The sequence below is a fragment of the Sorex fumeus genome, unplaced genomic scaffold (genome assembly GCF_029834395.1).
Source record: "Sorex fumeus unplaced genomic scaffold, SorFum_2.1 ptg000008l, whole genome shotgun sequence".
NCBI classification, from domain to species: Eukaryota; Metazoa; Chordata; class Mammalia; order Eulipotyphla; family Soricidae; genus Sorex; species Sorex fumeus.
Genome location: NW_026606065.1, coordinates 79,362,663 through 79,385,101, shown reverse-complemented (window position 1 = coordinate 79,385,101; position 22,439 = coordinate 79,362,663). Strand labels below are relative to the sequence as shown.

At 44.0% G+C, this 22,439-nt stretch overlaps 2 protein-coding genes across 2 annotated transcripts; both read left to right on the top strand.

The window, feature by feature from the left end:
• Positions 1-1,027: 1,027 nt before the first annotated feature.
• Positions 1,028-2,877, top strand: LOC130018296 (protein associated with UVRAG as autophagy enhancer-like). The gene is made up of 2 exons (XM_056109018.1): positions 1,028-1,620; positions 2,759-2,877. Exons 1-2 carry the CDS (start codon positions 1,107-1,109, stop codon positions 2,875-2,877), a joined length of 633 nt encoding a protein of 210 aa, XP_055964993.1. The 5' UTR covers positions 1,028-1,106.
• Positions 2,878-3,746: 869 nt separating this feature from the next.
• Positions 3,747-21,036, top strand: LOC130019208 (protein associated with UVRAG as autophagy enhancer-like). The gene is made up of 12 exons (XM_056109823.1): positions 3,747-3,826; positions 4,291-4,501; positions 7,695-7,796; positions 8,381-8,441; positions 8,985-9,117; positions 11,107-11,252; positions 11,607-11,671; positions 13,242-13,480; positions 14,974-15,035; positions 17,676-17,829; positions 18,963-19,053; positions 20,366-21,036. The coding sequence occupies exons 2-12, from the start codon at positions 4,318-4,320 to the stop codon at positions 20,476-20,478; spliced, it is 1,350 nt and encodes a 449-aa protein (XP_055965798.1). The 5' UTR covers positions 3,747-3,826; positions 4,291-4,317; the 3' UTR covers positions 20,479-21,036.
• Positions 21,037-22,439: the final 1,403 nt, after the last annotated feature.

Genomic DNA, 22,439 nt, shown 5'->3' with positions numbered 1-22,439 from the left:
CAGTATATTTTTCCTAGTTTCACATGACTCCTGTCTACTTTATTGAATACAAGAGACAAAACTATGAAAATGTCTTTACTTGTGTGTGCTACTCCAATAATAGGTTTGTTGTTTAGTTTTATTGGAACATTGCATTGGATAATTTAGATATTTACCTGTTTCATCAGTTGTATCCTTACAAATTTTATCCTTATATGAAAATAATAGAAGATTAAGGCCAGAAATATAGCAAAGAAATTGATGTAATTGCATTGCATGCAACTGACCCCAGTTCAGTGTGGAAGTAACCCCTGAGCACTGCTGGGTGTGACTCCAACTCCCCCTCAAATAATAATTGAAGATTAATTTTCAATTACTCTATGCCTTGAAACCCTTTCCCATTATAATGTCAAGCCCCATTATATTTGCTATTAGTTTTATGACTGAATGATTTATTTATTATATTTTTCTGGCTAAGAAAAATATCAGAGGAAACTTACTGTATGATAGAGGACATAGTACAGTTTTCTTATTTGCCACCTCAAAAGAATTTGGAGTTTAAAATCATGAAATTTAACACTAAGTGAATGGAACTGGAGAGTATGATGCTGAATGAAGCCAGTCAGAAAAGATGGAGAGACAGATACAGAATGATCTCTTTCATATGTGGAATAATATATATATATATACACACACACATATATATACACACACACATATATACACACACACATACACACACACATGCATGCATGCGCACACACATACATACACTAAGGGAGCAACAAATGGTCAAAAGCAACAGAACCTGAGTGAGTCTACAGAACTGAGCTTTCCAAGGACAAAGGGAGTGGAGGTGGACAGAAAGGGACACTGAGACCCTGCTGGAGGGCAGCAGACACTCTGGTGGAGGGTGTGGCATTGAACGTTGTATGCATAAAACCCTATCACTAATACTATTGTTTAACTCGTGGTGCCTCAAACATTTTTTTTTAACATTTGATTGAACTCTTATCTATCTTGAATTATCTTGCTCATTGCAGATAAGCTCTTCAACTGTCTACATGGGGAGTTTAAGGTCCTAATCAGGAATACAAGAGAATTCACACCAGCCAGAGCCTAGAAAGATGGTGTCACAGTGCACTGGCCAGCAGGAGTCTCCTGTGGACTCCTGGAAAGGGTTCAGCAATGACTCTGGTGACGTTGATGGCTTCTCCAGCCTCCTGAACTTTTACCAGCTCTGTAACCAATCAGACGTCAAGCTTAGTAAGCATAAAGCCGCCTGGATTAACCCTGAGTACGCACAGCAAGAGCTGACAGATTCGCCCGCTCTGGTGCCAGCAGAAACAAACCGAAGAAGCTCCTTTGTGGGGGACACCATAATTCCTCTGTTCCCAGTGGGAAATACCAGTACAGAGGCATCAATTTCAAAGGACAATGTGAATTCCACAGACAGTCCCTTGGTGATTGGTACAGGTGAAAATTGCAGTGAGATCTCTTTGATGTTAATGAAGGAGCGACTTGAACTTCCACCACACAGTTCGAAGATGCCTGTGTCCAAGATTTTGTCCTCCTCCCCGCATCCTAAGATGAGAAGTACTTTCCACCAGTTGTCCCACTGGACAGCTTCTCCAGATACAGGTAACTTTCACTGGGGTTCACCTCCATACCTGTATGCCCACAGGTTGTCTTTACTGTCTTCCTCATAAGAAAAACAAATAAGTGTTCATGGCTTTCCACTTGGACCAAAAGCCAATACATTTGCACATTTAGTATTGTGCTCAACTCAGTCACTTGGACAATCACAGCCAGTGAAATGATATACTTCCTTTCTCCTTAGACTCGGGGAAATATCTTCTGGACTCAGTTTTGTTGCCATCAGTGCCACCTGCCAGCTGGTGTTTACTGTCAAATCCTCCAGGTTTTCCCTTTTGTCTCCAAGGAGAGACACTTAGTGCCTTGATTTCCTCTGGGAGGAGGAAATCAAGGGAGGCTTTGCCCAGGTGTTCCAGGCCCCTCCTTCACATCAGGACTGATGCAGGAGGCGAACTCACCTCTGCTGTGTATATATGTACAGAGTGTGACTAGAAAACAGTGAAGTTTAAAAATAGTAACTGTGATAACCCCCTCCCCCTGAAAAGACTACATAAACTTAAAAAAAAAACAAGGATTCTTGTGACTGTGTGGTAGTGTCCAATCCACCCCAAATGCCATGCAAGAGTCAATAAATTATTATTCTAACTTGAGGCATGCTTATTTTATTTGTAAATATCCATCATGTTTTATCCATGTTTTATGTTAATTTATATTTTTTAGGTTAGAATGCTCATTTAAATAGTCATTGAATTTCTAAAATTTTGCTTCAGAAGCATTTCTTTAAGTTGTAAATGCATGTGGGGGAGGGGCATGGTGATTAATTCCATGGGATTAAGAAAAAAAAATGTCCTGGCTGTAGATATAGCTCGACAGTGGAACACAGCTTGCCATGAGCCTCACAACATGCAACCACATGCATGCATATGCACATACATGTGCAGAGTGGTCAGCTTGTTTTTTTGTTGGTGTGGGGGCGACAATGAGGAGAGCAGACAATTGCCAGTACAACGAACTTTCCCTTTCTTTATGTCCTAGATGTTCTTTTGAGAAGGGAAAAAATCACCTAAGCCTGGAGACATTTCCTGAGCTGTAAGGAATAGCACCCAGTTTCTGGTTCCCATGCGTGAGCTGTATACTCACTGACACATTTACACGCTTTACTTCCACCTCCTACTTGATAAAGACCCCAATGGAGGGGATGAGGACTCTTCACTGCAGCTGTATGGCTGGTGCCTGGTTTCTGGGATGAGATCTACTCTGTCTGACTTTTTCCTTTTTGGCAATGCGGAAACTGCCTTCTGAAGCTAAGGATTGCATTTCCCGTCAGTCTCTGGAAGATAAGATGAGGGACTGAAGTGAGGGACCCTGCTTCCTCTCTCCGAGTCACTCCTGAGTATTGCAGGATCAGCATGATTTGGGGATCCCTTTCTTTGAAAGTCGAGACATTGCAGTTCTTTGGGCTCTGACGGAAAGATTCTGCCCTTACTGCTTCAAGAAATCACATAACCAGAAATCCCTTCTGTCTGAGGGTGTTGGTTGCCAGTCATGAAGTGACTTAAGGGTGTAGAGTGGCTGAGTCAGCTGGATAGACTCATTGCTGTTTCTTCTTATTACTGGAGCAAGGTCATTTTAAAGAAGCAATACTTGCATTCAAACAGATTTCATTTCTGGAAGAAAAAGTTTGGAATCAGCTATAGTGACTAGGAGAAGAGATCCCATAATTTTTCTGGCCCGGCTTCTTGATGGTTCCTACTTATTCCTTTTTTGCAGTATTACTTGCAAAGTCAGTATTACTTTCATGTTTCTTTTATGATCCTTCTCGTTCCAAACTTTGCTCTAATAGTCTCTTCTGTTTCAGTGGTTCTCCCCTGCCTGCTCTGAGATTTCCTCTAGGTTACTCCAGCAGTCTCACAGAACATGGTCATCATTAAGCTAGCAGCTGCAAGATCTGTAAGAACTGCAACCAGAATAGTCTTTACTTTTTCTATCATTTATTCTAGAATAGTGTTAGAGTCTTTTTTGTTTGTGTGTGTACAGGGAGAGGGGGAGGGACAGGGGTGTTGCAATATTTAAAAGCCGCACAAAGCCACACCTGAGAATTGTTTCTCTTCTCAGATAATCTTTGAACTTTTGTTTTCTCCATGGTTAACAACATGCTGTGTTGGCAGGTGCTGTTCAAGTCAGGAGAAGAAATACTTCTTTGAATTCCTCCGCACTGGATGCATTTGTACTTCCTGTTGATACAGAAAAGGTGAACATCTCTCTTTTTTTTCCTTATAAAACCAGAGATCCCTTAGATGATAATTTTTTGACTTAAATCAGGAAAGTTCATTTGAGGGGGCGTGGTGAATCCTTTTCATTCCAGTGTTTGGGAAGAAAACAAGACAGCCAGACCCCATGCTCCAATGACGGGTTTCCATAATTCATGAGTGATGTCTGCTCTGCTAAGGGGCTACTACATACTCTTGGGATTTATGTCACAGAAAAAGAGCTTGAACCATCTGTTGCTTATGGAGGGCTGTGGCTTATGTCTCTGCAAGATATGGGCCATTAATTGCATCATAACCTGTGCTAACTTAATTAAGTGAATATTTAAGTGAATACTTAACTAACTCCACTTAAATATCCAACTTCTTTATCTAGAATACCCCCAATAAAAACAAATGTTAATTATGCTGGTCTACCCTTTAACCCCTGATTCTTCTTTTCTGGCAGGAAAATGCTCATTTTTATGTTGCAGATATGATTATATCCACAATGGAGAAGATAAAATATAACATGCAGAGTCAATGGCATACAGAGAACTGGAAACTGGAGGAAACCAGTGGGTTACTTAAGAATGATCAGGCTGACTCAGAAGTGACTTTTTCTACCAATATAAATCAAGACTCAGGGTCTTCTGCTTCTTCAGACAGTGGCTATGAAGGCAAGTGGGCAAATATGAAAACTTTATGTGATGGTCTTATCGCCTGTCAAATTTCCATGTCCTAAACTTGACAATCTATATCTATATCATCTCACCAGCTTCCTTCCTTCTTTCCTTCCTTCCTTCCTTCTTTCCTTCCTTCCTTCCTTCCTTCCTTCCTTCCTTCCTTCCTTCCTTCCTTTTTTTTCATGTATTCGTTTATGTTTATGTTCACTTATTGGTTAGAATATGTTTATGGTCACTTGATCACTTGAATACTAATCAATTTGCTCAAGTGGGCGCTAGTAACATCTCCATTAATCCCTGTTGCATGCTAGTGTAGCCCAGTGGCGTCTGCTCACTCCAGGAATATGAAGAGCCCCAAACCAATTGTTCAGGGTCTTGATGAAGAAGTCTGACCATCTCGTAGGTGGGCGGCCATGCAATCTTTTGATGTCCCGTGGAAGCCAGTTGGTAACGGCTCTAGTCCAGCAGTCATCTCCAAATCGCATTACATGTCCAGTCCATCTGATTTTCAACGCCTTGGCAAATGAGACAGCATCCCTTGATTCTTGATCGTCAATGGAGGTTGGAACTCCAGATTCTTTCTCTCACTTGAGTGAAGCATCACACTCCAAGCATAGCTCTTTCAATTCCTCTTTTGGAGACCTGAATAGCATTCTCATCCTGTTTTTGTAGGGCCCCGGTCTCTGAGGCTTATGTTAATGCAGGAAGAACAGTGGAATTGAAGAGATGTGCCCAGAGCTGGAGGTTCTTCATCCTCTTAGCTATTTCTTCGATGCTCTTGAAGGTGTTCCAAGCTGCTCTCTTCCTCCTGTGCAGCTCAGGTGCCAGGTCATTTGTCATGTTGACTTCTCAACCTAGGTACACATAACTGTTGCATTCGGAGATGTTCGTTCCTTTGAGAGCAAATGGATCGTCAGGAATGAGACCATTTCTCATAAACATTGTCTTCATGAGATTCAACTATAGTCCGATCTTTCCACACTCAATCAAAGACGGTCAGCATTTATGCTGCTTGGCTAATGTTCGGTGTTATTAGAACGATGTCATCAGCGAAGTGGAGGTGGTGTAGTTGCCGACCGTCTATCTTTACTCCCATTCCTTCCCATTCCAGTCATCGCATGACATTCTCAAGGTTGGCACTGAAGCGTTTTGGTGAAATGGTATCACCCTGCTAAACCCCTCTCTCAACATGGATGATCACTTCCTTGTAGAATGGTGAGATCCTGGTAGTGAATCTGTAATACAGCTCGTGGAAGATCCTGATGTATTGAGTGTGAAAGCCCTGTTTGGCTAGGGCTTCAATGACCACTTCCGTCTCAACACAATCAAAGGCCTTCTTTAAATCAATGAACATTAGACAGAGCGGCATCTTGAACTCCCGAGAAACCTCAGTGATCTGGTTATTGTGTGGATATAGTAGATTGTGCTGAATTCTTTTCAGAACCCGGTTTGCTCGCATGGTTGTCCTTCATCTAGTGTTCTGCCAATCCTATTCAGGATGACTCGGATGAACAGCTTGTAGACCACAGACAACATGCAGATCAGGTGATAGTTGCCAATGTTGTGGATGTCTCTCTTGTTGTACAGTAGTACACAGTCCTGCTGGTTTTCTATTGCGATGGAAACTTGCATTCAGACAGGTGGTGTGTGAAGATCCGATCCAGTGTATTGATGAGTACTGATGGTAGGTTCTTCAGGTGTTCGGGTCTGACCTTGTCTGAGCCAGGTGCTGTTCGCTTCTTTACCGACGAAATTGCATGTTGGATTTTGGAAGGTTTATGGTATTGATGTACGAAATTACTGTACCCCTTTCCCTCCACCAAATTGCCTGAGACTCTCACTACTCTTCCTTTGTTACCTCTAGTCTGATCTTTCCCCCATCCCCACTGCTAGGTACACAGTTTTGTATTCCAAGACCAATTGTCATTTTCAATACTATTTCCTGTTTTGTCTTTCTATATTCTGCAGTGAGATCATCTAATATTTGTCCATCTCCCCTGACATTTTTACATAGTTTTTATATTTATTTTATGCCTACTTTATTCCTGAGCCATGAATTTTTGCTTCTTTAGTTCCTTTGACTAATTTAGTCTAACTTGATACTATCTAGTTCTATCCACATTGTAGTGAGCTGTATGATTTCATCTTTATTTACAGCTGCATAGAACTCCTTTGTGTCTATAAGTCCGTTGCTTTATCTTTTCATCTGTGATTGAACATATGAGTTGTTCTTGTATCCTGGCTGTTTCACTAAGTTCTGCAATGGATATAGGGAAGCAGATAGCTTTTATAATTAATGTATTTGTTGTTTTGGGTATAGATATCAAGAAGTGGACTTGCTAGGCAAAATCAAAGTGTATCAAATAGAAAAAAAATTATTCTTACTTTTTTTTTTTTGGTAAACAATTTCCATAATGCTTTCCATAGAGGCTGAGCCAAAGGACATTCCCAGCAACAATGAATGACACTTCTTTTTTTTCCACATCCTTGCCAACACTGGTTGTTGCCAGTCTTTTTGCACTGTTGTTGCCAGTCTTTTTACTAGTGGGTCATTCCCACTGGTTAGAGAAGATTACCTCATTGTTATTTTGATTTGCATTTATTTCCCTGATAGGTAAAGGTAAAAGGTAAAGGCCCTCCCGTTGATCGTCGATTTGCTCGAGCGGGCCCAGTAACGTCTCCATTGGAGACTTTGTTGTTACTGTGTCTGGCATATCGAATACTCTCGGTAGCTTGCCGGGCTCTCCGAGAGGGGCAGAGGAATCGAACTCGGGTCGGCCATGTTGGCCGCTTGTAAGGCGAACGCCCTACCCGCTGTGCTATCGCTCCGGCCAAATTTCCCTGATGATAAATAAGAATGGACACATAATGACCGTCTGTATGTCTTATTCAAAGAAGTGTCTTTTCATTTCCTATCCCCATTTTTTAGGGGTTTTGTTGACTCTTGTTTTTGAGCTTTGTGAATGATCAAACTAAAATTCTCTTAGAATCTGCATTCCTCAATTTAGTTGAGTGCTATAGATTGTGCGTGCTCTCTCTCTCACTCTCTCTTTCTCTTGCTTTCTTTCTCCCCTTTTTCTCTTTCTGTCCTTTCTTTTCCTATTTTCTTTCTTTCTTTCTTTCTTTCTTTCTTTCTTTCTTTCTTTCTTTCTTTCTCTTTCTTGACCCCCATACTTTCCTTTTCTAGGTTGTGCTGCATTACAGATTAGCCCCATGGTTGAATCATCTACTCCGTATGAGGCTATAAAAGAGGATTGCAAATGTGACTTCAATAAATTTATTATTCCAGGTAAGATTTGGAAGGTCTGAGTCAGACCCTCTCTTGCCACCTCATGCAATACTATGATATAGTGCATTTGTGGTCATTTGGGTCTGGAGTCATAATACTGAGGTTAAGATACTGATCTCGCATGCAGTTAACCTCTGAAGTGACCAGGTAATCCCCAGCATCAGAGGGTCAGAGCAGTACCACATTGTTGGGCCCTTGCATTGAATTTCTAGGAGGAACACCACTTAGGAGACCCCCAAAAACGAAGACCAAAGTATGTCTCTGATATTTAAAAAAAATAAGACATTATTCTCTTTCATATATCTTGACAGCTAATCTCATCTCAGCTGTAGGACTGAATGTAAAAGCAGATGTTCCATCTGGTCTCTCAGTTAAACGTTGGTGAAATTTTAGATGAGGTTGTTTTGAGATTTCACTTTGGCTGATTAGCTGTTATCTCATAAGAGGGGTCTCAAACCTTAGAGGTTCTAAAGAATTGCTTCTTTCTGAGATGCAGGAAGCTGTTTTTATGTCCTGCCTTTAAAATGAACTGTGGTGAATCAAGAAAGACTGAGAGATCTCCCTGTTCTTTTATCTTCCAGCAGAACTTGAAAAGTTTGGCAGTGCCACCGAAACCTATAGCTGTCCTAATAGCTCCTCTCAGAGGTATGTGTTTCACATGCACCAGCACTCACCACTCCCATCACCCTCCCCCTGCCTGCTCTCAGAACTAGGACCAGACAGCTGGGACCAAGTCCAACCCAGTGTAATGACATCATCCCAAACATTTATCATCCCAAATATTTCTTTAGTGTTTATGTAGTATTTTCAAAACATTGGTATACATTCTCCTTTAATCCTCACGGATGCTGGGCAAGGTTTTTAAAAACCCCATTTCATAGATGAGAGACTGAGGTTCATACAGTCTGAGCCACGGGACACTGTGCTCTTGAATGTCAGAAGTTCTAACTGGGGAATCCTGTGCTTTTTCACTCTATCATCCAGTCCTGGGCCTTCAGTAAATTAAAGCTGCTGTTGGGCAAAAGAATCATGTTGAGTGAGATAACCAGTGGGTGGCTAATGTAACTCACCTCTTACCTTACACTTCTTGTGAGTTTGGGGAATGGGACAAGTAGTTGAAATCCCGAAGCAGTCCCTTGCCGTCCTTCTCATGAACAGAGTTTTTCTTCTTTTTCACTTATATTTCAGTGTCATCTCTGCATCAAACTTCAATTCTCCTGAGCGAATAGCCAAAGAGCTGTACCAAGTATTCCGCAAGTGCTGCATGTTGGCAGCAGTTAATTATCAGCTGCCGGCTGCCCTGAATGCACCTGACTCCACAGTAAGCATCAAAATACACCGGCCTTGCATTGAAAGTGCCTAAGTTCTTATTTTGCCTTTCAGTGCCAGTATTTATGTGTTTCCTTGTATGGTTTCTGGGTGATATGAGATTCAATATGAAGGACACAACTGCTATGGAGTGCTACCCATTGCTCCAGGAATTGTGCTCATCAATTCAAGTCTTCATCTTCAGAGCCATTCTGTTGAACTGTTCTTTTCCATGTTTATTCTCGACTCTCTTAGGCTGGAGCGATAACACAGTGGTAGGGCATTTGTCTTATAAGCGGCCAACAGGGCCAACCCGAGTTCGATTCCTCCACCCCTCTCGGAGAGCCCGGCAAGCTACCGAGAGTATCTCGCTCGCACGGCAGAGCCTGGCAAGCTACCCGTGACGTATTCGATATGCCAAACACAGTAACAACAAGTCTCATGATGGAGATGTTACTGGGCCCGCTCGAGCAAATCGATAACAACGGGAGGACCGTGACCGTGACCATGATTCTCGACTCTCAGCGGGGCTGGCCAGTGGCTGGGCAGGAGTTAGGACCCAGGCAGCTTGATTTGGACGTCCAAGCTGGTATTCTGCCCTCTGACCATGCAAAGGCACCTGGGAGATGCACAGAACTTTGCAGCCAAGGCTAATAAAATATGAGTATGAAAGGCACTCTCTGAGAGTGTGGGGAAGATGATTTGAGACCAGAGATCTCTCAAAACTTGAGCCAAGCGTGAGGCCGGGTGGAGATAGGTGGAAGGAGTATCTTGGCCAAGAGTAGCTGGAGTGAAAGCGGCAGGGAGGTGCCTGGGGTGTTCGTGGAGCAGAGTGATTTGCTGCCACTGGAGAGCACAGGTTTGTGTGGATCTGTGGAGTGAGGTCAGCCTTACTGGGAAATAAGGGTTAGGTGGTCGGAGGCAGATATTGGAGGACACCAATTGGTGGAGGAGTTTGCATTTTAAATGGTAATAAGGAAGGTGACTTCTGCTTCACAATGATAGGATAGGGCGATAGCATAGCAGGTAGGGTGTTTGCCTTACAAGCGGCCAACATGGCTGACCCGAGTTCGATTCCTCCACAGCTCTCGGAGCCCGGCAAGTTACTGAGAGTATCTCGCCGCACGGTAAAGCCTGGCAAGCTCCCCGTGGTGTATTCAATATGCCAAACACAGTAATAATTGTCACAATGAAGACGTTACTGGGCCCACTCGAGCAAATCGATAAACAATAGGAGGACAGTGACAAGGAAGATGAATGACTCAGGGCAGAAGGATCACTGAAAATTTAGAAAAAATGAATGTTCTTAAAAGAGTCTTAAAAGAGTTTAACAAAAATTAAAAAAAAATGTAAATGATGGAGAATGGGCACTGGTAGAGGGATGGGTACTGGATTATTGTATAACTGAAACCCAAGCCCCAAAAATTTGTAAGTCTACAACTGTACCTCATGGTGTTTCACTAATAAAAATTAAAAAAAAAAAGAAAGAAAAAAATTTAACTGGGAGTGGGACATCTGACTGGCACCATGAGAAAGAGCTAGAGCTTCTGCTCTGCACAAAATCTTTCCAGGTCAGGGACCAGAGAGACCGTACAGCGGTTAGGGCACTTGCATTTGCACACAGCTGACCCAAGTTTGATCCCCAGCATCCTGTATGGTCCCCCATGCGCCGCCAGGAGTAATTCTTGAGTGCAGAGGCAGAAGTAATCCCCAGCATGGCCAGGTGTGACCCCAAAACAAAAATAAATAAATAAATCTTTCCAGGTCACGAAGTCTAACTTATAGTAGTGTGAGGTCTGGAAGCAAATAAACTAATTGAAAACACTAAGAAAAGTGCCCTCAGCTGGGAGTGGTCTTAAGTGGTTTTCAGTTTAAAGTTTAAAGCAGTTTTAATTGTTTCTGATTCATCCTGATACTGGAAGCACATTGAGTGTTCTGCTGTTTTCAGTTCCTGAAATAAACTTGTTTAAGTTGTTCCTAAATCTGCTTCCTTGTCACGCAGGTTGTAAACAAGGAGTTTGTGCAAAAAGACTTTGAATTCAGTGCTGAGGTGGTACAGGAAACTAAATTCAAGTCGAGGATGAGAGAGACAGAAGACTGGCTGCCACCTAGATTTCAAATCATATTTAATGTTCATCCGCCACTCAAGTAAGTTGCAGTTGCTGATTTGGCTTCTGGTTGTTGCTTGGGTCTTAGATCCTGTTAACACAAGCTCCTACCTGCCCCCTCTGTGGAAGTAGGAGGAATCAAATGACGCACTATGGACCCTGGAATATTTGCTTTGCAGGCAGGAGGACCTGAATTTGGTCCTCAGCACTATATGGTCCTTGAGCACTGTCAGGTGTAATCCCTGAGTAATCCAGTACTCCAGTAATCCCTGGAGCTGAGAGCATCCCCTGAGCACCACCACCATCTCAGAGAGAGAGAAAGAGAGAGGGGATGGGGGAGAGAAGAGTGAGATTGGCATTCTATGAACGGTGGCTTACTGTTTTCTTTATTTAGGAGGGACCTTGCATTAGTAGCCCAGGATTTTCTCTGTGCTGGCTGTGGAACTCCGATAGAACCTAGTAAGTATGGAGAATGGCACAACCGCACGGAAAACATGACAAAGCTAGGCAGTGCCTTGGTTTTTGGGGTTTTTTCCTTTTTCCGGGAGATGCCTTTGATGAGGAACTGCTGTAAGACCTCCAGGGTACCACCCAACCCACATTTCCTGAAGAGATCACAGTGACTGACGGGTCTCTAGCTCCTAATTTCCTCCCCACTGGGTACCCAGTGCCGGCCCTGTGACCTTCCTATGACCTTGAAGATGCCAAACTCACCCATGTCAGACAGTTGCATTTGTGGTTTTGTTTACCTGGAATGTCCCCCTTCACCACCCCATATACTTCCTCCTGCTACTTCCATTACTTCCTTCATATCTTCATCAAAAATTATAATGTTACAAAGCCAGAGGAATAGTATAGGGGGTAACGTGGTTGTACCCAGCCAACCTGGGTTTGATCTCCAGCACCATATAGAGTCCTATGGGCACCTCCGTGAGTGATCCCTGAGCACAGAACAAAGAGTGATTCCTGAGCAGAGAAACAGGAATAAGCACTGAGCACCACTGGGTGTAGTCCAACCCCACAACTCCCCACACAAAGTCACTGTGTTAGCGATGGGGATGTGGCTCAAGGTGTGGAACACATTTGTAGCATGTGCAAAGCTCTGGGTTTGGGGTGTTGTTTTGTTTTGTTTTGGATTGGGGACTACGCTTGGCAGTGCTCAGGGCTGACTACTGGCTGTGTGCTCAGGGATCACTCCTGCGGGCCTCAGGGACCAACTGTGGTGCCAGAGATCAAACCCAGGTCACCCACATGCAAGGCAAGTGCTCTACCTGCTGTACTATCTCTGGCCCTGGGTTTTGATCCTTTCCACTGCATGCCCCCTCCTCTGGGGAGGATATGGAAATTTTTCCTGGTCAAGAGCTACTGAATTGGGATCTACTGGTTTTTTTTGTTTTTGTTTTTGTTTTTTGTTTGCAGTCATTAAAGGACTAAAACAACTTAAATAGGCGACAGAACTTAAATCTGTTTGTTGACATAATTTAATTCTGTTAGTATATATTCAATGGAATTTCCCGAATAAGTAACTGGCTATTGAAATGTTTGGATTTTTGATATTTGGGGAAAAGAAATTATATTAGAAAAATATTTTATTGGACCATCTCTCTGTCTTTCTCTTCCTATCTCGCTAAGTTGGGTCAGAAATGTAGAGTCCTGGGACCGGACCCTTACACCCCAGTCTTCATGCCAGAGGAAGGCCGAGTTCCAACTCCCCCAGCTTCTCAGCCAGACCCTCTGTCTCCTGCCATCTTCGCTCCAGTGCAGTGTACCACACCCATCTCCAAAACTAGGAGTCTTGTTGGAGGGTTCTGTTTTCTCTATACAGTTTCTTGACATCTGTTCCACAAAAGCAAAGCTCATGAATTGCCCGATCTAAGGCGTGGCTCCCTGCCTGCAACTTTTCCAGCTGCTCTGGGGCTGAGAATGGCTTTGGCAGCAGGAGAACAATAGGAGAACAGATGAGTCGAGACCCTGGGCTGGGAGGGCGAATTTGGCTGCTAACACCCCTCCCCCGCACTGTGCTCTACAGAGTTTGTAAAGCGGCTCAGATACTGTGAATACCTTGGGAAGTATTTCTGCCATGGGTGCCACACCGCTGCCGAGGCCTGCATCCCTGCCCGTATCCTCGCCTCATGGGACTTCAAGAAGTACTACGTCAGCAATTTCTCCAGGCGCCTCATAGACAGCATTTGGCACCAGCCCGTTTTCAATCTGCTGAGTGTGGGCCAGAGTCTGTCCGGGAAAGTCAGGGAGCTGGATCGCGTGAAGGTGAGCGACTTGCTTTTGCATTAGGGGCTCCCACGAGCTCTTGGAGGGGCGCCTTAAGAGCAAACCAATGGAGCTTGGGTTTCAGGCACCTTACCGGCTTGCATTCTCCTCCAAACCCCATACCAAATCCTGTACTTATGCCCACTTTTGCATTTATACCTAATTTTAATTTTTTATTATAATTATTTTGTCTGGGGTCACACCCAGCTGTGTTGAGGGTTGATTCCAGGCTCGTGCTCAGGGATAGCTCCTGGCAGGGCCTGAGGGATCATATGGGTTGATGAGGATTGAACTCAGGTCAGCCATGTGCAAGCAAAGCGCTCTGCCTGTTGTACTATCTCCTCAGCACCCCCTCCCCCAAATTATTGTGTTTTTTTTTTCTTTTTCGGTCACACCTGGAGATGCACAGGGGTTACTTCTGGCTCTGCACTCAGGAATCATCCCTGGCAGGGCTCAGGGGACCATATGGGATGCTGAGAATTGAACCTGGGTCGGCCGCATGCAAGGCAAACGCCCTACCTGCTGTGCTATTGCTCCAGCCCCTGTGTTTTTATTTTTTAAATAAGAATTGCACAGGTTTCAGGTGTTCATATGGTTTTATTATAAATGTTATCTGGCTAAGCTAATGGACATATCCATTTCCTCGTATACTTGCCCGAGTTGTGGTCAGAGCTCTTGAAATACACTCTTAGCAAATGTCCTGTGTGTAGCACAGTATGATGAGCCTGTAGCAGCATGTTGTAGCAGCATGTTTTCTTTCTCACCCATTCACCCTGCCACTTCATGGCTTTTGACCATGTCCCTGTGTCCCCCACCTCCTTGCCCTGGGGAGCCACAGATCAACTCTGTTTTTATCTGACATTTTTTATATCCTACATACAAGTGACACTATGAGGTGTTTTATTTTGTTTTCCTTTTCATGTCTAGCTAATTTCACTCGACATATTGTCATATTCATCTATATTGTCACAATTGGCAGGATCTCCTTGTATTTATCTATTTTTTCTTTATATATGTATATAACTGTATCACTGTCATCCCATTGTTCATCGATTTGCTTGAGTGGGTGTCAGTAACATCTCCATTCGTCCCTGTCACATGCTAGTGTAGCCCGATGGCATATTGGGGGCTCTTTCAGGGTCAGGGGAATGAGACCCTTTATTGTTACTGTTTTTTGGCATATCAAGCACATCACGGGTAGCTTGCCGGGCTCTGCCATATATATACATGTATACATGTATATATATTTATATATATGGCAGAGTTTTAATGTTGTGTAGGCTTCAGGCCTCATAAAACCTGGATCTCTGCTGGGCCCCTCTGAGATCTCAATTCAGTCATGACCTCCTGCTCTGTGGACCTTCCATTAAAGGCTTGTGTCATGGAAGTGTAGCATTCGAGGTTAGAAGTAACATTTAATGTTGACTCATGCATTTCCAATGTCATCGATCCCATTTTAACTCCCACCCATCCCCCTTGGTTCTTCATCTTAGGAAGTCCAGGAGCAACTTTTCCATATCAAGAAGCTGTTGAAGACCTGCAGGTTTGCTGAAAGGTAGCCCTGCTGGCGGGGTCCCTGAGTTGGGAGAGATGGGGACCTGGATGCTCCTGCTGGCTTGGGAACTCCTGGTCTCAGGCCCTGCTGTCCCCAGGGACACTCCACATAGTGATCCTCTTGTGTCGTTCCCTTGGGGAGGTAGACGCTCTCTTTAAAGTGACTGAAACCTCTCAGCTGCAGAGAGCTTGAAGAGCTGAGCACAGGCTTTGCATGCTGAAGTTCAACTTCTATCCCTCAATTGCAAGGTTCCCCAAAAGCACTGTCACAGTAACCCCCCCCCCCCCAACACAGGGCTGGGAGTTGAAAAAAAAGTACTTAAAAAACAAATAGATAAACAGAGTGTAAGATAATTACTAAGCCTTCTAATTCACTAGCACTGAATCGACTTAAGCAGATGAGCCAATACAAGGATGGCACAAGATTAGCAGATGACCTTGGTTTTTCTTACTATTGTTACTTAAAATTGTGGAAAACAGCACAGGACATAAAGTCTATCACCTTAACTATGTTTAAGTGTAATGTTTGTGGCATTAAGTATATTCACATGACTGTTATATTAGGACTACCAGACATCCTTCGAACTTATCTTAAAAAACTGAAATTCTATTACTTAAGCAATAACTTCCCACTCCCTCTCTCTGTCAGCCCCTACCAACAACTTTTCTTTCTGTCTATGAATTGGCTAAACTTGGGATCTTATATAAGTGGAATCAGGCCGCATTTTTCTTTATGTGGCTGGCCTGTTTCGCTTATGATAATGGCTTCCAGTTTCATCCATGTAGTAGCATGTATCAGAATTTCTTTCCCTTTGGAGGGCTCAGTAATTTCCTATAATATGCCTAGACTATATTTCTATTATCCTTCCTGAGTTTCTTTTGCCATTTAGTTATTAATATAGTAACAGTGATCATGGCTCTTTCAAACTCCAGTCAGAGAGACCTGCTGAACTTTTTTCACTGTATAGCATTCCACATAAAGATGGGGTATTTATTAAAGTATTTTGCAATAACTGAGCACATGTTACTAAAGCATTTGTTACAAATAAACAAATAAATTGAGCTCTACCTTTAACTCTGCACACATTCTTAGGTGTATCCTCAGGGATAAACTTCTAGAAGTGGAATTTATGGAATCTGTGGCCACAAAGGATAAGCACAAATTCATCTACAGAGATGGACTTGCTAGTGTGTTAAGGAAAACCACTAACAGAAAGATCACACTTTATTTTTATGCCTTTTGACTTTTTCCAGCTTTATTAAGATATAGTGGCACATAATGAGTGTATAATATAAGCTTAAGACATATGCATAGCGCTTTGACTCACATTTATCTTAAAATGATGATCATAATAAATTTCGAGAACACCTGTCATCTCATAAATATGAGCCAAGATACTTCTGATTATTGGGGGAGGGGATATTTGGCTCACCTGATAGTTCTCTGGGGATACTTGACTTTGCTTTTGTGGGCCACTCCTTGTAATGCTCAGGGGACCCTCTGGTGATGGGGATCAAATCTAGGCCTCCTGCATGCAAAACATATGTTTAGCCCATTGAGCTGTATGTCCAGTCTAACCGCAGATTTGTAAGTAGAAAAAGTTAAGATGTGAATATGAAGATCTGTTATGAGGACTAAAGAGATAGTACAGGGTTAAAGTGCTTGCCATGCATGTTGTCTTGCCACCAACCCAGATTCTGTTCCTGTAACCATGTATGGTCCCCCGGCACTGCCAGAGCTCACTACTGAGCACAGAGCCAGAAATAGCCCCTGAGCACTTCCAAGAATGGCTCACTTGGCACCCCATATGCAATATTGCTTATTACTATTATAGAAAGAATTATAAGGTTTTTAAAAACTCATTTTGTTTGAGGAAATACCCAGGGTTCCTGAAGACTAAGTCAGGGCTCTAAGACCAGTTCAAAGGAGGGTCAGGATCCTCTGGCTGGGGAAACATTGGAAGCAGGTGCCCTGATCCAGCCAGGAATGAGATAGGTTGACATCACTAGAGTGTCAAAAGCAGTGTATGAGCATCAGTTCAGGGGAATTTCAGGAATCTGGGTGGAGATGGGGAGGTGCAGGGAATGTCATGGTCTGTTTTCAATGAACTTTGAACATCTATCTGCACCTGTACATGCAGTTGGTTGCCTGAGTCTAGTTTAGGGCTGGGCTCAGGGATCTGGGGACAGGAGCCTGCTCGTCAGCTGTGATTATCCTGCCAGAAAGAGGTGCGCAACCATTATGTGATGCTTTGGGGCCAAGGATGTAGAAACTCTTAAAATATAATAGCGCGTAGGATTACTGAAAAAACAGGGTGCAGTTATTACCTGGTAAAAGATGGTCACTGGAATGTATAAGGGAGAAATTGTCATTTCAGGGTATGTTTTCATAAACACAATTCTCTCGCCCCTGAAGGAGTTGCAAATGGCTGATTTCCCAAGCAAAACTGCCCCGCAACATGTAAAGTAGGGAATAAAGTTAGCTAGCTTGCCATTTGAGCTTATGTTTTGAAAATATAAGTGAATGGAAAAGTTAAAGGAGTGCCCCGGAGGAAAGTGAATGCCCACTCCTCACCCCAGCTCAGCTGTCCTGCCCATCTCCCCAGGGTGGTCCGGACTAGCCTCTGCTTCCTCTCCACAGTACATTTCAGGCATTCAAGCAGGTGCCCAGCCACCTGACAGATGAGTGCCACCTTTTCTCACTGGATGACCTGGTCAGGATCAAGAAGGGGCTGCTGGTGTCCACACTCAAGGATCTTCTAAAGACTTCCCTTGCCCATGTGGCCAGATGCGAGGTAAGGCTTGGGGGAAGGGGGAAGGGTGCCCCTGAGCTGTCCCTTAGGGCCAGGCCCTGGGCTGGATGTTCTGCAGGTAAAATCCCTAACCTCATGACCCCTAAGGGAAGTACTCACAGCACTATTGACAAATAAGAAAATCAAACTTCAAAGCTAACTCTCAGGCCAAGGGCATCCTGGGCCAAGGAGCTTTTATTTTTTTTGACTCCTCTCTGCTCTGATGTGCCAAACACAATAGCCTCATGACTCCGGATCTAAGGGAACAGGAGCTCCAGTCTGTGTGGACTGAAGGGTGGAAGCGTTGCCATCAGCAGCAGAATTAAGTCATTTAAAAACATGTGTTTGCAATAATCATCTTTCTCTGATGTCTCAGCCTACATTAATGTGGAATTTCTCCATGCAGAATGAAGGCATATGTATTTCCCTGATCATTTTCCCAGATTACAACATCTGTTCCTTCCAGAAATTAGAAATGTTTAAAAAGTTGGTGCATGTAGGGACTGGAGAGATAGTAAGGGGTTTAAGGTGCTGGCCCTGCACATGGCCAACCTGGGTTGATGGTTTCCTGAAGCATGACTGGCTGAGCCTGAGGCCAGGAGTAATCCCTGAGCACCACTGGATGTGACACTGATGACAGTAACAAAAATTGATTGTTTTCATTATTTTTATCTTGGAGCCATACCCAGCAGTACTCAGGGCTTAACTCCTGGCTCTGCACTCTGCTATTACTCCTGAAATCTTGGGAGATCATATGGGGTTCTGGGATTAATGCCCCCCCCCCCCCCCCCCCAGTGCAGCTGCATGCAAGAAAAGTGCCTTACCCATGGAACTGTCTATCCAGACCTCCAAATTGTTGCTTCTAAAGTGCAATGAGGGGCTGGAGCCATTGCACAGCGGGTAGGGCATTTGCCTTGCACGCGGCTGACCCGAGTTTGATTCCCAGCATCCCATATGGTCCCCCAAGCACCGCCAGGAGTAATTCCTGACTGCATGAGCCAGGAGTAACCCCTGTGCATCACTGGGTGTGACCCAAAAAGCAAAAAATAAAATAAAATAAAATAAAGTGCAATGAAAGTAGTAACCCAGTTTCTTCATCAAAAGAGGATTTTGATATTTACCACATTCTCTTACAGCTATGTCAAGGAAAGGGCTTCATCTGTGAATTTTGCCAGAATCCTGATGTTATTTTCCCATTTCAGACTGCAACATGCAGAAGATGTTCAGGTATCATTATGACTTCATCACTTAAGCTTGATAGAGTCATTGGTTAAAAACAAAATTCACTTCAGTCCAATAGTAACTTAATACCTTCAGTACAAGAGGCCTTATAAAGTGCTGCTGCTGTGTGCTTGTATGTTGGTTTGGAGGAATTCAAGTTTGGGGAACACAAGAAGGAGAGTTTGGGCGGCCTCTGTGTGCCTCTGTCCCAGTTTTTTGTTTGTTTGTTTGTTTGTTTGTTTGTTTTTCTGTGCTCCAGGGCAGGCTTCCAGCCACTCCTATTTTGGGATTGGTTCACAGTCCTGCCATTCTGAAATTTTGTCTCTGGCATCTTTGATAAGGCCGTGGCAGGTGAGTGCAGTGATGGAGACTGTGGTCCATAAGGCCCAAAGCATTTGCATCAACATCTGACTAGATATTCACACCCTTCACAGAAAAGTTTGGCAGACCCTTGTTCCACTTGCCATTGGTGCCCAAGGAAGCCCTGTGCAGGCAACAATGTTTCATGGGGGAGAACTGGGTTGTGAACCTGCTTCACCCTTGGTCTTCATCTGTCACTCACTAATGGGAGACCAGGAGTGCAGTTTCCCAGGGTGTTTTTATACCCGTGGAAGCAGCAGGATTGGGCAGAGAAAGTTGAACCCTGGTCTGGCTGCAGCAAAGGCTCATTGCTGCTCCTGGCAGTCATTGAGTTGGGAGAACCCTGGACCTTGTCTTATACTAGGACCAGGGAGCTGGTCACTGAATGGGAACCAGAGCCAGCAAGGGCTCAAGACAGCTCTCTCCACTCTGAGCCTTTTTTTTTTAAATTTTAAAAATTTCTTTTTCTTTTTGGGTCACACCTGGCGATGCACAGGGGTTACTCCTGGCTCTGCACTCAGGAGTTACTCCTGGCGGTGCTCAGGGGACCATATGGGATGCTGGGAATCGAACCCGGGTTGGCTGCATGCAAGGCAAACACCCTACCCGCTGTGCTATCTCTTCAGCCTCCGAGCCATTTTTAGAGCTGGGACCTGCAGGCTCCTACAGAGTCTGCAGTCAGGAGCCCTGTCTTGGAGCGGGTCTAGAGAGGATGCAGCATCCATGGTATAGGTGCTCTGCTGCTTCTCACCTTTTGGAAACTTACTGATCTCACTGAGCTTTAGAGAGAGAGAGAGAGAGACAGACAGACAGAGACAGAGACAGAGACAGAGACAGAGACAGAGAAAGAGACAGACTCTAGCTTTCAGACTTAGCTCACCTTTCTTCCTGAACTGGGGGTGAGTGTGGGAGGAAGCAAGATGCCCTCTTGGTCTGATGGCTGTCTCCTTGCTTGCAGCGTGCAGAGCCTGCTTTCACAAACAATGCTTCCGGGGCACCCAGTGCCCCCGATGTCTAAGGAACACAGTCCGGAGGAGACATCTGGAAAATGTGCCCACTACAGCCACGTGATGCCCCTCTGGGTTGTGAGGAAGCTGGACAATGGCAATGTTTCTATGATTAATTGCATGTTTCCAATAGCAAGTATTGGACAATAAGAAGAGTTCTTTTCTGTATATCATGAATGTTTTGGGGAACACAGTTTCCTCGTTACTGTTTACAAATGTTCCATGTTTTTTGCTGCTACTGTGATTTGGTTTCCTACATGGACCCCAGATCCAATGGGATAGCCAAGATCTTCTCAGTGCATTCAGGCACTGGGGATTCAGTTTGGAACTCACACTTGTCGTGAGAACTTTTTAAGGATTGAATCATCTTCCAGGCAGGCTCAGGTGCTGTGTCCTGGGGGATCCCTAAGAGCAGAGCTACACAGTCATCTCAGTGCACAGGGGTTGACCTCAGAGACTTGCTCTTGCCCGGAAAGTGCTTTCAGCCACGGAGCCATCTTCTGGGCCCTCTCTGCGGGGATCATAAGTAGTTGGACTGTTCTGATCACTTCCGTGCACAGGGTATCATCAGAGTTTGAATTCACAACTGTCCACTTGCCTCGGAGCATCTTCCAGGCCTCATTGCTACTGTTTTTTTTTAATGGGGTGGGTAGTGGGGAGGGTTTGGGGCCACACCCAGCAGTGCTCAGGGCATGCTCTTTGCTCTGTGCTCAGAACTGACCTTTAGCAGTGCTCAGGGGACCATATGTAGTCCTCTGGAACTCAAACTGGGGTCAGCAGGATACAAGTGTCTTAGCCCCTATATTATCAACCTAACCCCTTGTACTGTTTTCCAAAAAGGATTTTTTGTATTTAAAAATTGTATTTAGCTGATGTTGCAGCCTGTTTTTAATGAATTGTAACTGACAAAATAAAAAAGTTACCCAGCTTCTTTTCTTGTAAAGATTGTTTTATGAGACAGGTTAGTACTTAACTGAAATAAAACACATCCAAGAAGTTTCCCTGAGCTTTTATCTTGATTTCAATGCCATTTTGTAGTTATATCAGCCTTTCAGATTTTACTTGTTCCAGGGAACGCACATTATTTTTGCAGTTATGTCTGCTTCAAGAGGAGTTTGAATTGCTCAGCAGTGTGCAAAGGCGCCATTTGAAGTAGTGGCCTGTAGGAGGCGCTCTCTCAGGAGCCATAATTGACCTCTATTGGTCAATTTTAGCAAAGTCAGCAAATGCATCTGCGAATCAAACTTCATCCCTGCACTTTAGAATTTTATCTCATAGACCAAAAACTGAATATAAGGCATTTTCAGACTTCAGTAAACTGTAGGGAAACACACAATGGACAGTGCAAGTCTGGTTGTAGCATGAATATCTTAAAGACATCAGTTAATGAGGTTAAGGAATACTTGACTTTTCAATGATTTTTTCCCTAATAGTCATTATCAGAAGGGCCTGTGCCACACTTAGCAGTCCTCAGGGTTTATTCCTGGCTCTGTGCTCAAGGGAGTGTGTGTGATGCAAGAAGAATAAGTGCTGGGCTAGAGCAATAGCACAGCCAGTAGGGCGTTTGCCTTTCACACAGCAGACCCAGGTTCGATTCCCAGCATCCCATATGGTCCCCTAAGCACAACCAGGAATAATTCCTCAGTGCATGAGCCAGGGGTAACCCCTGTGCATCACCAGGTGTCACCCAAAAAGCAAAAAAAAAAAAAAGAATAAAGCCTTAATCCCTTTCCTTTCTCAGGCCTATATTCCTTATTTATATATACAATTTTCAAATGTGAGCTCATTATTTTCTGCTACCTCCCATACTACTTGAGAAAGGGACCCTGGTGCTGGGTTTCTTCCTGGAACCATTTTGGTCTGGACCATGGGTGTTAGACCCTCCAGAATAAACATGCCCGAATGAAACCCACTGTGGACGAACTTCCCAAACAGCAGGCAGCAGCATGGTGCAGGTCACCCTGAGCGCCATCTCATCCCATGCGTGATTGTGACTTTCTGTTTCTTCTGTGGGATAACTTTAAG